The 15,034-nt window shown below is 43.9% G+C and overlaps 1 protein-coding gene across 3 annotated transcripts in view; it reads left to right on the top strand.

Moving 5' to 3' along the window:
- Positions 1-15,034, top strand: part of LONRF1 (LON peptidase N-terminal domain and ring finger 1) — a 1,181,374-nt gene that overhangs the window by 480,755 nt on the left and 685,585 nt on the right. For all 3 annotated transcript variants that reach the window (XM_044062498.1, XM_044062495.1, XM_044062496.1), the window contains one exon: positions 4,483-4,597. In XM_044062498.1, the coding sequence (XP_043918433.1) occupies positions 4,483-4,597 (115 nt within the window). The remainder of the gene's footprint in view (positions 1-4,482; positions 4,598-15,034) is intronic.

The following is a 15,034-nucleotide window of genomic DNA, read 5'->3' as shown; positions in this document are numbered from 1 at the left end:
CCCAGGACAAATGGGTTTTAAATATAGTGTCCCAGGGATACAGATTTCACTTCCACATGTTGCCAACACCAAGCGGGTGGCCAGGCCTAACCCCAAATCAGTGGGCAGAGGCCCAAAAACAAGTACTTCTTCTCTTAAGCATGGGGGGCTATTCAACTGGTACCAGAAGAGGAAAAGGGACAAGGTTTCTACTCGAGACTGTTCCTGGTACCCAGAAAATACAATTCATGGCGTCCTATCCTGGACCTGTCTACTCTAAACACCTTTTTGGAGATTCCAAAATTCAAGATGCTGACTCTTCGGTTACTTCCTATGCTAGGCAAAGATGCCTGGTTGTCGACACTAGATTTAAAAGAAGCATACCTGCACATCCCAATCAGGAATCTTGCAGAAGATACCTACGCTTCAAAGCAGGCTACATGTACTATCAGTTCTCTGCACTGCCCTTTGGCTTATCTACTGCGCCCAGGGTATTCACAAAGTGCCTAGCTCCAGTTATTGCATTTTGCAGGCAAAGAAATATTCAAATATACCCATACCTGGATGATTGTCTAATTCAGGCAGAAAGCCAGGACATACTTTTGAATCATCTGGCCTTTGTACAAATGGTTCTAACTTGTCTGGGGTACATCATAAACGAAAAGAAATCACACCTGGTACCCTGTCAACAAATTATATTCCTGGGAGCAAGCTTGAATACAACTTCCCAGGTGGCTTACCTCACGCCAGTGAAACAAATTCATTTGACAACCTACTTCAAACAAGTGGCCACAAAACCCCTGCTATCTGCAAGACAAATACTGCAAGCCTTGGGGTTCATGGCTTTCTGCATTCTTCTAATTCCATATGCAAGACTGCATATGAGGAAACTACAGTGGTATCTAAAAAGACTATAGTGTCAACTTTCTCAAGACCTAGAAACAATGATTCCTATCATACCCTGCTTACGCCTAGAGTTCCTTTGGTGGGCAGAGGCCCGCCACCAAAACAAGGGACTACCTTTCACACCACCCCCTGCCGCCCAAACCCTAACAACAGATGCATCAGACTATGCATGGGGGGCTCACCTGGCAGGGAATTGCATTCAGGGCAAATGAAGCCCAAGTCAAATGCACCTGCATATCAATCAAAAAGAAATGTTAGCTGTACAGAATGCTCTGACAGCCTTCAAGGACCACATTCTTCCAGGACAACTAATGGTAAAGACTGACAACACCACTGTTATGCGGTACATAAACAATCATGGGGGTACACATTCTTACCCCCTCTGCAGGCTAGCCGTGGCATTGTGAAACACAGCCTTGAGCTACCAAGTGCACCTACAAGCTCAATTCTTGCCAGGAAAATTAAATACACTGGCAGATGGACTAAGCAGAAACCTCATGGACCCACACGAGTGGAAACTGGAAGCAAGGATTTTCAATATGTTGACAAGCAAATGGGGGAGCCCAGATATAGACCTGTTTGCCTCTCCCCAGAACTACCAATTGGACAAATTTTGCACAAGGACTCCCCACAAACAAGCCTGGAAAGTAGATGCTCTGTCTATCAGCTGGAAAAACCTATCAGTCTATGCCTTCCCCCCTCTGCCTCTGCTCTCCAAAGTACTACTAAAAATCAAACAGGACAAACCAAGGATGATTTTGATTGCTCCAGACTGGCCGCGCCAACACTGGTACCCCCTTTTACGCAGTGTGTCACGGGTATCTCCATGGCACCTGCCTCAGACTCCTTCCCTGCTGTCTCAGCAGGAGAACCAGATTCTGCACCCTCAGCTTCTAACACTGAACCTTGCAGCCTGGCTAATTACTTAATCTCTCCTTACCATCCCTCAGCAAACCTGTGATGGATATCATTTTAGAGGCAAGGAGGCCTAGTACTAGAAAATCTTATGCTGAAAAATGGAAAAGGATTCTGTGCCTGGAACCAATCTCAAGGAATGAGCACAGCAGCACCCAATTTACCTCAGATTTTACAATACTTAACTGAGATGCTTCACAAGGGCCTGTCTTTTTCCTCCATTAAAATCCACGCCTCAGCCATTTCAGCTCATTATAGCACAGAGCCTCCCCTCTTCTCTCATCCACTGCTCAAGCAGTTCCTCAGAGTGGCCAAAAATTTGAGACCACCCAGGAGTGCTCCAACCCCAGTCTGGGACCTTAACTTTGTCTTGGAGAAAGTCACTGTACCTCTTTTTGAGCCAGCTGCTACTGCAGACTTAACATTTCTTTCTTGGAAAACAGCTTTCCTTTTAGCAATCACTTCAGCTAGAAGGGTATCTGAATTACAGGCCCTTATGGCAGTGGAGCCTTTCATCATCTTTCATGCAAACAGGGTGTCCCTCAGAACCAATCCATCCTTCATGCCCAAGGTGGTATCCAGTGTGGCTTTTAATCAGTCCATTCATTTGCCAACCTTCTTTCCCAATCCACAGAATAAAGGGGAATGGATTCTGCATTCCGTAGATGTGCACAGACAACTTAGATTCTACTTGGACAGGACTAAACCTCAAAGGCTATTTGAACAACATACTGGTGGCATTTGCTGCAGGGACAGAGGGGAAGGCTATTTCAAAGCAAACCATTTCTAAATGGATAAGCCATTGCATTCATTTCTGCTATAAGCACCATGGAAAACCTATCCCCCAGGGGTTCAGACCTCTCTCCACCAGGGCTCCATCTACATCTACAGCCTTTCTCAGAGGTGTCCCTACCAGGGACATCCTAGAAGCTGCTACCTGGAGTTCTGTACATACTTTCACCAAGCATTATCATTTGCCAGTTTTCTCTAAATCCAGAGCTGGCTTTGCCACTGCAGTCTTGCAGGGCCTTATAGCTGGCCCTAATGCTATCTAAATTCCTCCTGCCAACCATAGCTTTGGGAATCTACCCAAATGTAATGACTGCAACAGTGAAACACGAAGAACATATTACAGTTGTGTACACTTACCATAAATGTAGATCTTTGAGTGTATTCACTGTTGCAGTCCTGGTTACCCTCCCTCCAGCCCACTAACTTCTTTTGGCTATACCTCTACTTTCCTTTACTATGCTTAAAAGCCTTTTTGGTGTATTTGCTTTTTTGTTGGAGGTATATCTTTGTACTTTTATATTTAATTGCTTCACATTAGGGGGGCACCTGACATCTGGGGCAAGAAAAACTGATGTAATGGCGTCGGCTGCATGTTTTATACCTCTGACTACCTGACGTCATGGAAGAAGGGACAGCAACCAATGCAGGACCAAGACTTTGTTAATCAGGCTGGCTGAGGGCTACCTGCAAGCAGATAACCCAAATGTAATGACTGCAACAGTGTAAGTGTACACAACTTTACTATGTCTGTACATTAGCTTCTAGGTCTACTGACAACATCTTTGTAAGACACAAACTGAATCTGACGTCCAAGTTCTGGTCTTCCTTTGGAGGAGTCACAGTAATAAGGAGTATACTCCCATGTGGAGGGCCACCCAAATTTCTTAGGCCTGTGCTCTGTTTACAGAGGAGGAATTTTCTCTTACCAGATATGAGAGTTACATTTTATTTATTTTTTTTATTTATTTTATTTAACATTTGTATACATACTTAGCATATCAGATCTTAAAGAGCAGGTCTGTCTTTTGTAACATATCCAGTTGCCTTACTCTGCCTTTGGTGTAGATGGTTTTCAGCCTGTCACTTTCTAAAGTATCCAATGTTTTCATTCATCTTACCTCAGATCCAGATAGCCAAGGACTGCTGCTGTATAAAAAGGTTAGGTAATGCAGTGCATTGCAGGATATGTGAGGGTGTTTGGAAACATGGAAAATGGAATTTTCAGATTTCCAGATCTAAAATTATGACAACTATGTAAGTTTTATGTATTTTTGCTCATGTAATTTTTCAGAAAACATGCATTTCAAACCTGCTATTGCCTCAGGACATTTGCACCTATAAGTAAGGCAACCATAGACAGGTCAGCTTGAGGAAAAAAGAAAACCCATTTCTGAAGAGGTCTAGTAATACACATTTATATTTGTTTCAGTTGTAGTTTAAATGGTTTGTGACGCTGTAAAGTTTGTTAAAAGTTTTTTCATTGAATGTTTAATGTATCACAACTCTACAAAAAGCATTTTTCTAAAAAAGGCAGGAAACTTGAGCACTTTATGTGAGTGCAGATCCACACACCCTCATACAGAGGAAAAATACCTTCAGTCATATTTTTGTAACGAGCTCCCATGGTCATCTCATCTTGGAAAAAAGATGGCAATTTTGGAAAACTATTTGCTGGCCTACATTCAGCAAAACATCACTTCTAGAAAATTCCTTTGATAAATGGATGCAGCTACCAATGCTCTTGCCCGTTTAACCAGTGATTTTGTAACTTGATGCCAACAGTGAGCTGAGATAATACAACTTAAGGACTGTGAATGAAGACCTTAGCATATTTGGTATGTTGAATGCTAACTGTTGTAAACTGTTTCTGTACTTCTGTTTTTACTGTAGGTTGCTCTTTGAGCCTGTAACTACGCCATGTGGTCACTCGTTCTGTAAAAAGTGTTTAGAACGCTGCCTAGATCATACACCCCACTGCCCACTATGCAAAGAATGTCTCAAAGAGGTAATTTCAAATATTTTTAAACTTTATTTCTGATAAGTGAATTTCCACAGTTGTTGGTTGAAGGTATATATAGAGGTGTTTGGATAAATAATGCAGTAATTCTTAGCTTTAATACAGTTCCTTTCTTTTTGCCTATTTTTCATGCAAAATTTACTGCAAAGTTAAGCCCATGACAAAGTTTTACTGATTGGATAGCCAAGGACTGCTGCCTTATGAAAGCAAAATACAAATGAGAGTTAAGTTTCATATGGGGAAAGCTACAGTGGCTATAAAAAGTTTACACACCCCTGTTAAAATGATACATTTTTGTGATATAAAAAAATGAGACCAAAATAAATAATTTCAAAACTTTTTCCACCTTTAATGTGACCTATAACCTGTTCAATTCAATTGAAAAAAACAAACAAATCTGTTAGGGGAAAAATATAAAAAATAAAAAAACGTACAATAAGCTGGTTGCATAAGTGTGCACACCCTTAAACTAATACTTTGTTGAAGCACCTTTTGATTTAATTACAGCATTCAGCCTTCTTGGGTAGGAGTATATCAGCATGGCACATCTTGATTTGGTAATATTTTCCCACTCTTCCTTGCAAAAGTGCTCCAAATCTGTCAGATTGCAAGGGCATCTCATGTGCACAGCCCTCTTCAGGTCACCCAACATATTTCCTGTTAGATTTAAGTCTGGGCTCTGGCTGGGCCATTCCAAAACTTTAATTTTCTTCTGGTCATCCCATTCTTTTGTTGATTTGGATGTGTGCTTGGGGGTCATTGTCATGTTGAAAGGTGAAATTCCTCTTCATCTTCACCTTTTTAGCAGACGCCTGAAGGTTTTGGGCCAAAAGTGACTGATATTTGGAAGTGTTCATAATTCCCTCCACCTTGACTAAAGCCCCAGTTCCAGCTGAAGAAAAGCAACCCTAAAGCATGATACTGCCACCACCATGCTTCACCGTGGGTATGGTGTTCTTTTGGTGATGCCAAGTGTTGTTTTTGCACCAAACGTACCTTTTGGAATTGTGGCCAGAAAGTTCAGCCTTGGTCTCATCAGACCATAACACATTTTCCCACATGCTTTTGGGAGACTTGATGTATTGTTTTGCAAATTTTAGCTGGGCCTGGGTGTTTTTCTGTGAAGAAAACACTTTTGTCTTGCAACCCTATCCCATAGTCCAGACATATGGAGACTATGGGAAATTGTTGTCACGTAGTACACAACCAGTACTTGCCAGAAATTCCTGCAGCTCCTTCAGTGTTGCTATAGATCTTTTGGCAGCCTTCCTGACCAGTTTTCGTCTTGTCTTTTCATCAATTTTGGAGGGATGTCCAGTTCTTTGCAACGTCACTGTTGTCCCATATTTTCTCCACTTTTTGATGACTGTTTTCACTGTGTTTCATGGTATATCCAATGCTGTGAAAACATTTTTGTACCCTTCTCCTGACTACCGTTCAACAATAAGATCCCTTTGATACTTTGTAAGCTCTCTGCGAACCATGGCTTTTGCTGTAGCAGGCAACTGAGCAAATGTCAGGAAAATCCTACTAGGTCAAGTGAACTTTATTTGGGGTTAATCAGAGTCTCTCTAATTGATGTTAAGTGTGTACCCAAGAAGACTGAATGCTGTAATTAAATCAAAAGTTGCTTCAGCAAAGTATTAGTTTAAGGGTGTGCACACTTATGCAATCAGCTTATTGTACATTTTTTATTTTTTATATTTTTTCCCCAAGCAGATTTGTTTTTCAATTGAATTGTACAGGATATAGGTCAAATTAAAGGTGGGAAAAGTTTTGAAATTATTTACTGTGGTCTCATTTTTTATATCACAAAAAACTGACGTTTTAACAGGGGTGTGTAAACTTTTTATATCCACTATAGTTATCAAGAAGACTGCAGTAATTTGCAAAAGACTGGTAACGAATATGCATTATTAACATGCTAAGATGTGCTATGTCCTGTCAACTAGCCAAATTCTGGGAGCAAGGGGTAGAACAAGGGAAAGTAAAGTCAAGCATTTAAGCTTTAGTCATCCTGTTAAATACCCATGCCCAGTAGGTATCCTTGAACTTGACCGTTTCAAAAACCTAGAAGTCTAGAATTGGCTGGCAGACAAACATTGTCTATTTTTTTGCCTAATAGATAAACCTTCACTTTTGGTTAACTAAGAAAGTAGACATATGCATTTCCTAATAACACTCTGTTTGCTTACAGCATTGCTGAGTCGCTCTGTTAACAGTTTAATTTGTTAGTGGTTAAAAGCATTTTCTCACACACCATCTTGTTCACTGGGACTGTTGTGTTATGTAAGCTGTGTTGCATAAAGGGAACCTTTTAATAGCTGGAGACAGCCTGTAAGAGAGAGAGAGCAGTTTGTGTTTAGTTATATCCTCTAAAGCTAGCTATGAAAACAGAATTGCAGCAGATATTAAAGACAACCACAAGGCCTTCTATAGTTTTGTAAAGAATCTCCATGGCAATACCCAGATTTGCTCTGAGCTACTGCACAATGGTATCTCCTATACCGAGCCAACATATATTGTGAATATACTGGTGAACAGATTCAGTGCTAACTTTACCCCCCCCCCCCCAAAGAACCAATCACAATACCAGTAAATTGCCAGGCACCCAGTATTACTGTTGCACAGGTTAAAATAGCACTGTCCAAGGCCAAGAATACAGCTACTATGGGACTTGACAGTATCCCTGGCTGTGTTCTACATGGACTACAGAGTGAATTGGCACCTCACCTGTGTGCCCTGTTCAGTCACAGCCTCACCTCAGGCTTTGTCCCTACCGAATGGTGTACTGATACAGTCATCCCTCTCCACAAAGGAGTGACTACAGACCCCGGGAACTATCACCCCATTAGCCTGGCGAGTTTGATATGTAAAGCTTATGGAACGCATCATCATGGACCTAATAAACAAGGATATAGGGACTCTCCAAACTCTGGATCCTACACAATTTGGTTTTGTGAAGGGTAGATCATGCCTGCTGAACTTGGTTGACTTCTTTGAGTCAGTCACCAGAGGTGTGGATGAAGGTAAGGTGGTTCATACAATCTACCTTGATCTGGCCAAGGTCTTTGATACCATTCCCCACTCAGGAATCATAGAAAAACTTACTAAGCTAGGCATCAACCCCTATATTACTAGGTAGGTCGCAAACTGGCTCATAGATGGAACCCACAGTGTGAAAGTAGCTGACTCCCAAGTCAGACTGCCGACCAGTTATGAGTGGAGTCCCACAGGGTTCAGTTCTGGGTCCTCTCCTGTTTGGTATCTACTTCTCTGAAGTCCAGGCCAACAGGAAGAGACTGTGGCTGATTGCAAGTTGGGAGCTACTATTAACTCCCCAAGTGATGCTGACATCCCACAGAAAGGCCTCAGTGAGACCAATGACTGGTGTCAGAACCATGGCCTTAAGCTCAATGCCAAAAAATGTGTTTTCATCCCCTTTGGGAAAAACCTGGTTCCCTTGAATTACCACACTGATGGTAGTCCACTGAACACAGAAGGCGCCTTATAAGAGATCTGGGAACACAGGTTGACAACAACCTCTCTTGACCACCACGTTGCCACTGTGGTCAGAAAGTCCTTCTATGTGGCACATCTCATTACTAAGGGTTTTGCATCCAGGAAGAAAGAGATCATTGTCTCCCTCTACTCTTCCCTCATTAGGCCAGTCATCGAGTACGACGCCCCATTTGGCATGTACCTCACTAGACACCTGCAACAACTGGAGAAGCTGCAAAAGTACTTCACAAAGAGGATCCTAGACCTTAAACACTTGTCCTATATGGACAGACTCAAAATACTCCAAATATTCTCTGCCTCATATCGCCTACTTAGAGGTGATCTCTGCTTGACTTACAAAGCCATGTCTGACCCAGCTCTGTTAGAAATGCTACATCTAAAGAAATCCCAATCCCTCCGCACCACACGCTCCAGAGACCTCAACCTCATTACCACAATCAACAGAACATGCTGGAGGGGCAGGTTCAGAACCCAGAGACTGCCCATGCTCTGAAATGGACTTCCCATACATGTCAAGCAGAGCACCTCACTGGCCCTCTTCAAGAGAAATCTTGATGAGTGGATGGGAAATAGAAAATTCACCCCTGGGAACACTCCAGTGACTCTACTCGACAGAGCGACTAGGAACTAAGTTTGGGTGGCACAATGCCAGGGTAATCCTATGTGCTAGGCTTGTAAAGGCTCTAGGGCCATTAGCCTAGTACACACCTATGAACCTATATGGATTTTGTTGCACTTTTTCAGGGCTTGTTTCCTTTGGGGGATGTATTTTTTTGTCAGCTGGATTTCCACAGCTTAGGCTAAATAAATTGCTATTTTGAAGTCTTTGATTTCATAAAACTGACTTCAAGCCATTACTTGACCTTTAATCTACTGTTGTGTTCCCTACACTGTATTGTTTCTGTCCTGTGCATTTTTGAATTGTTCCTGTTTTTAAAGAAAATTATGGATAACTCTAACCGCTGTTATTTTAAATCTTATCCTAACCTTCTTGTTAATGCAAACATTCACATGCCGTATGAGATATAAACTTTTTCTCATTCAGTTTTGTTAACTTTTTGCACCTACGGTACCCTTGTCTCTTTTTCTGTCATTCTTAAGGCAAGAGAATGTTCTGGTCCTTCCACTTTTCAATGCATATTATCATGCTACTACTTTTGAGGCGACATTGTTCACAGTGGTGGTGTTTCTTTAAAGAGCACATCTTCATGTTGGCTGCAAATCAGCAGTATTAATTGCCAAGTGTTCCTCGAAGAATGTGTTATCACTGTAGTCACACTCCCATAGGCAGATATACATGCACACATGTCTCATTTACACCAAGGCTTTGGTCAGTTCATGGGCTATACAGTCCCATACCATCTTATCTGTCAGAATAAAAGGATGTCCAGCCAGCTTCTTGTTTAACAGCTGTTTCCCAAAATGAGGTCACCAGCAACATGATTGGACACCTTATCCTCTGTTGTACTTCAACATTGTTTGTTTTTAACTGCTTCTAGCACAAGTGTTAGTTAAAAGCAAACAGTGCTGACTCTAGCATTAGTATGTGACAGGAGAGGGTAGTCTTGGCATTTTTTTTGGCCCCGCAGTGCACCTTGGCATGATGTCAGCTCACAGTGTCCTTTTGAACATTCTGTCTTTAATACTAAGATTCCCCCATTACATTCTGTTTAAGTTTCTTTTAGCACTAGCACTGTGGGATACAGGGATAAAGGCCTGATTATGACCCAAGCAGGTTGAGTTAAATTAGCAGCATGGATGCTTGATGGCACGGGCAGGGGACGATTGGTGGTCCAGAGAAGGATGAACATAGCCACTGTCACCTAAGAGAAGGGGCGACTTTGCAGTGGGCATCCTGGGGAGGGCTTTCAGGTCACCAAACCACTGACTGCTGGTAGCCCTTATTAGAGTGTGCACTCTCCTGCACTGACAGGGGAAGGGCATTGAGAGCTAATGAGATTATGTGGATGGCTTGTTTTCCCTCCCAAAAGCAAAGTTAGGGACTTGCACAGATACTAGTGCGGAACTCCAATTTGAGCACAAACTCCAGGAAGTCCACCTAAATGATGTCACTGCCAAACAGCTTTTCCCCTCGCAGATCTGGGGGCTCCTCACCTATTGGGAATGAATGGGTTCAAGTCACGTGGAGGAGGCTTTCATAGTTAGCAGGAAGAGGGAGAAAAATTATAAAGGGGGAAAAGTTCCTTCAGCAGCCCTTGTCTGTTCTTATAGCTTTTCTTTTTTCATCTTTTAATTTCATGTACACTGAACTTCAGCTTTTTATATCTGATGTACACGTCCTATTAGCTGCATCGTCCATCTTTGTTATTTAGCCCAGAAATTTTTCTTTTTTTTTTTTCCTTTTTTCTTTGCCATTTTTAGCAAGCCCAAATCCTATATCCACCATTCATCACCTGGCATGTCTCCATACTCCTGTTAAACATGTGTAGCTGTGACTTAGAAGCCATAGGGGTTTCTGAGTATGTCACCGTCCTGTTGCTTACCCTCATGAACTATATGCAGTGATGGTAGTATCATTTAAACATACCTAATTCCATGTGTTCACCACTCTCTGTAAATTATTTTATTTGATTTTTTTAACGGAGGTAGACCATTGATCCATCAGGACTTTTTACAGTTTTAGCTGGTGTTCCCTGTCATTTATCTGCCTGCTAGAGCCCCTAATCTCCAGTAGTAGCCCTTATTTAGGCAAGAAGAAACTTGTACCCGCCATCTGAGAGAGAGAATGCTGGCAGGAGTTGCTGAATCCAAGTCCCTCCACCCTCTACCACCAACCAAATTTCTGACATATAATTTATCAATCAGTGTCTAACTGAGAGATCACTCGCTGCCCCCCCAGCAGACTGGTCATTTTCACTTTTATTACAGCTGTATGCTTTTCAAAAAAAAAAAAGCAGTAACATAGGTTTATGAATAAGCTTTGTATTACTGTACTATCTGATGTTAATCTTCATTCATTTCTTACATTTCCATCCTCGGAACCAAGTCGGCCGTTATACCAAGCTCGCGCCAGCCAAAAAACTCTCGGGCTAAGTCTTTACCCATAGTGCCTCTCTCCATATTACCTCCGATCTCATTTGCCGCGTACGAAACAATGTGGATAACCACAATTCTTGTGTTTATTGTTTAGGGGTCCCTCACCTTTTGGTGAAACTCCCTTGTGACATCTGTAAAGGTTTCAGCTCCTGTACACTTGCGGAGCGCAGGAATAAGTGAATGCTTAAAGGACTATTAAAATCGCCTTTCGCGGAGGCTGTTTCTGAGTCGGAGGGCTCACCACCTCCTAAGAGAGAACACTAAAAGAGGAGGAAGTCATTACCCTTCTCTCCTCATGATTCTGAGACTAAGCAACAGGAACTGATTAAGAATGTCCCTAAATTGACACCATCTTCGGCTCCGAGGCCTAAATCTTCTACTTTGGCACCGGTTTCTGTTCCGAGTCAGCAACCAGCTTCTGTGTCAACTGCTTCTTTGGCTGCTATGACTCCACTGACAATGGGCACTGACTATTACCACAACTTTGGCACTGACTCACCTTTCGGCACCAACAGTAGACATCCCGGAACCAGTCACTTCCCTCCATCCCTGTACTTCATATTGGTCTTCAACCTCGATGCTGAAAGGTAAAATACTCCCCCTGACCAGATATTCCACCTCCGTGGATCCATTTGCTGGCCAGCAGTATAACCCTTTCTTTGACTGCCCCACTTCACTCTTGAGGATGTCTACACGATCCTCCAAGAGTCTTTCAGAGCTGGATGTAGTGAGTCTAGTGGATCAACTCTTGCTGGCCAGATGATTTTCTACTCCATCCAAGCCCTCCCTCCCACTCGGAGCAGAAGGATTTCATCCAAGGACTCCTTGATATTTTCCTCCTTTGACCTCCTTCCTGGTTTCGGAGCACCCTTCACCAACGCCAACCCTGGTTCCAGCCTTTTTGATACTAGTGGTAGGTCTTACCACAGTACCGGAGCCTACCCTTTGGTCCTTGGCTCCTTCTACCGAGACTGCTCTGTTGGCACCGGCTTCCCTGGCACGGCATCTCCTTTCCGCACATCTGCCTCGGTTCCAGTTGCTCTTACGGAGCTGTCTCTTCCCGCGGCTCCCTCCCTGGTGGCAGGTTCTTCGGAGCGAGGTGTGACCCTGGTCCCGAGGTTGTCGCTCTCTGTTCCAGGCTCCCACCCCTGTTTGGGAGGACCTGCCTTCCATGTGATGGAGAGGTCCCTGGTCTCTTGCTGCCTCTCAGTTGGTTCCCTCAGTGTCAGAGACCTGTCAGCCCCCCATCCTCTGTACCGCAGTTGACACAGCCCATTACTCATGGACACCTGGCTCATGAACCTCAAGACACCCTTCAGCAAAGTTCCCCCTCTGCAGCATCCTCCTTGGATACTCCCGTTGAGGAAGTTCCTCTCAAGAGATTGTGCAAGAGGAAGCACGTGGATTCCCCAGAGGAATACTTGATCAAAGATGCGGACTACGATGAAGGGGAAGGGTCCCCATGATCTCCCCCTGACTATGTCTCTTTTGGAGACATCTTGGAAGTCCTTTAAGCACCAGGGTGATTGGAAGTCCATCACCTCTTCCCCCGAGGAGTCCATATTGTTGCATCCTTTCCGAGCCCGGCCTTCTGCCTCCTGGGTAACCCCACCTGCATAACCCCACCTGCAGATGAACTCATACAGCTTATCGTGCAGCATGCATGGAATAGTCCTGATACCATTGAACCTATCCCTCGGAGGCCAGATAAAATTCTTTCACCCCCTCAGGATAATCCTCACTAGTCTAAGGCCCTTCCAGTAGATGCTATGATTGTGGAGGCAGCCACAAAAAAAAGAGCTCGCCAAGGAGCTCTACTGTCCATCCCCCAAACAGGGAGTTTCGGGCGATAGACAGATTGGGGAAGCAGGTGTATTCTTTAGTGACCTTTGCCATCCAGTCCCTGAATTACCTGGCACATTTTACTTGACTCCAGAGAGACCTGATTACTGAACTCTAAGACCCTGACAGGAGCAGTGTCTGATGAAGTACAGGACAAAGTTGCCTCACAGCTTGCGACCCTGGAATGCATCTCTAATTCATCTATGAAGTTGATTTCGCACTCGACTGAAGGGGTGGCTAGAGCAGCAGGTGCGGGCGTTGTTACAAGACATCATGCCTGGATGAGTCTATACGCCCCTGTAGAGGCCTCATCCTTTTTTTGCCCAAAGGTGAAAGACACTTTAACCAGGTGTGAAAAGGATGGTAAACCTTGTCTGCTATGGGCATGTGTTTTTCCACACCTCAACAATCCTATTCCAGGAGTCAGAGGAGTAGAAAGATGTGGTACAAAAAGTCCCAAAGTTTTTCCCATGACACAGGTGGTGAGTTCCCCCCGGCCAGGGGGGGAACTCAACTGAAGGACGACCCTTCAGAGGCAGAGGGGGTCTGCGTAACCAGGGGTCCAGAGATTCTTTCTCTGGACAGCTCTACCAGCGCTCCTGAAGAGCAGCCCGATTGCTTACCTCTGGAAACAGTCGGGGGTCGTTTTTCTCTGCGCCACCTTGCCTGGCAAAAAATAACTTCAGATTCTTGGGTGCAGACGATAATCACCAGAGGTTATCTCATTCCCTTCAACCTTTTCCCAGAGCCTTTAAGGCACATTCCCGACGTACCACCCAGTCAAAGGGAATCAGCAGCTCTAGAAATCCAAAAGCTGCTTCAAAAAAGAGTCTTCCAAACAGTCCCTCCAGACCAAATAGAATCCGGGTTTTACTCAAGGTTCTTTTTAGTGCCAAAGAAAACAGGGGACTGGAGGCCATTTCTAGACTTCAGCATCCTAAACAAATTTGTCCAACAAGTGAAATTCTGCATGGTCACGGTATAATCTGTACTCCCCCATCCTGGGCAAAGATGATTGGATGTGCTCTATAGATCTTCAGGATGCGTATTGCCACATAAAAAGCGCACCAGAAGATTTCTCTGCTTCTGACTGAGAGGTAATCACTACCAATTCCGAGCACTGCTCTTTGGTCTCTACACAGCCCCCAGAGTGTTCACCAAATAGCATGGCAGTGGTAACAGCTCACCTGAGACTGCAAGGATTCAGACTGTTTCCATATCTGGACGATAGGCTCCTCACTGCCCCAACCAAGCATCTGCTGGTCTCAACAATCCATTTCACCCTATGTCTCCTGAAACAACTAGGGATAATGGTGAACAAGGAAAAATGCAAACTAATTTCTTCTCGAAGGCTGGAGTTCATAGCTGCAGAGTTTGATACCCAATCATGTCTCGTCTACCTCCCTCTTCACAGGATACAAAGAATCCGAGAGCAACTCCGAGTGATAGTCAGGACAAAGTGCCAGTTCGAGCAGTCACTTCAGCTTTTAGGGTCCATGGCAGCATCTATAACAATGGTACCACTGCCTCATATGCAGCCTTGCCATTGGTACCGTCTGTAACAATGGTACCACTGGTAAGGCTGCATATGAGGCGTTTACACTGGCTTTTGTTAATACAATGGTCCCCTTTGAATCTCCCCATGTCATTTCAGATCAGAATAACAGATTGCTGCAAACAAGACTTACGTTGGTGGATGAAGCCAGAAGAGAACGTATGCTGTCGACCTTTCTCCCATTCCCAGCCCAAAGCCATAGTGACCGTGGATAACTCCATGATTGGGTGGGGGGGTATTATCAGGGAAAGACTACCCAAGGCACCTGGTCATCCATAGAGGCCAATCTCCATATCAGTATTTTAGAACTGAAGGCAGTGCTTCTAGCTTTGCAAGCATTTCAATCTGCTGTCCCTTCAGGAATAATTGCCATCCAGTCAGGCAACATGTCAGTAGTCTGGTACATCAGCAAACAAGGTGGAACCAAGTCCTACCCATTGTGTCGAGAG

The sequence above is a fragment of the Protopterus annectens genome, chromosome 2.part1 (genome assembly GCF_019279795.1).
Source record: "Protopterus annectens isolate FY-2018-M chromosome 2.part1, PAN1.0, whole genome shotgun sequence".
NCBI lineage: Eukaryota > Metazoa > Chordata > Ceratodontiformes > Protopteridae > Protopterus > Protopterus annectens.
The sequence above is the reverse complement of the archived record's forward strand: the minus strand, read 5'-3'. Positions and strand labels throughout refer to the sequence as shown.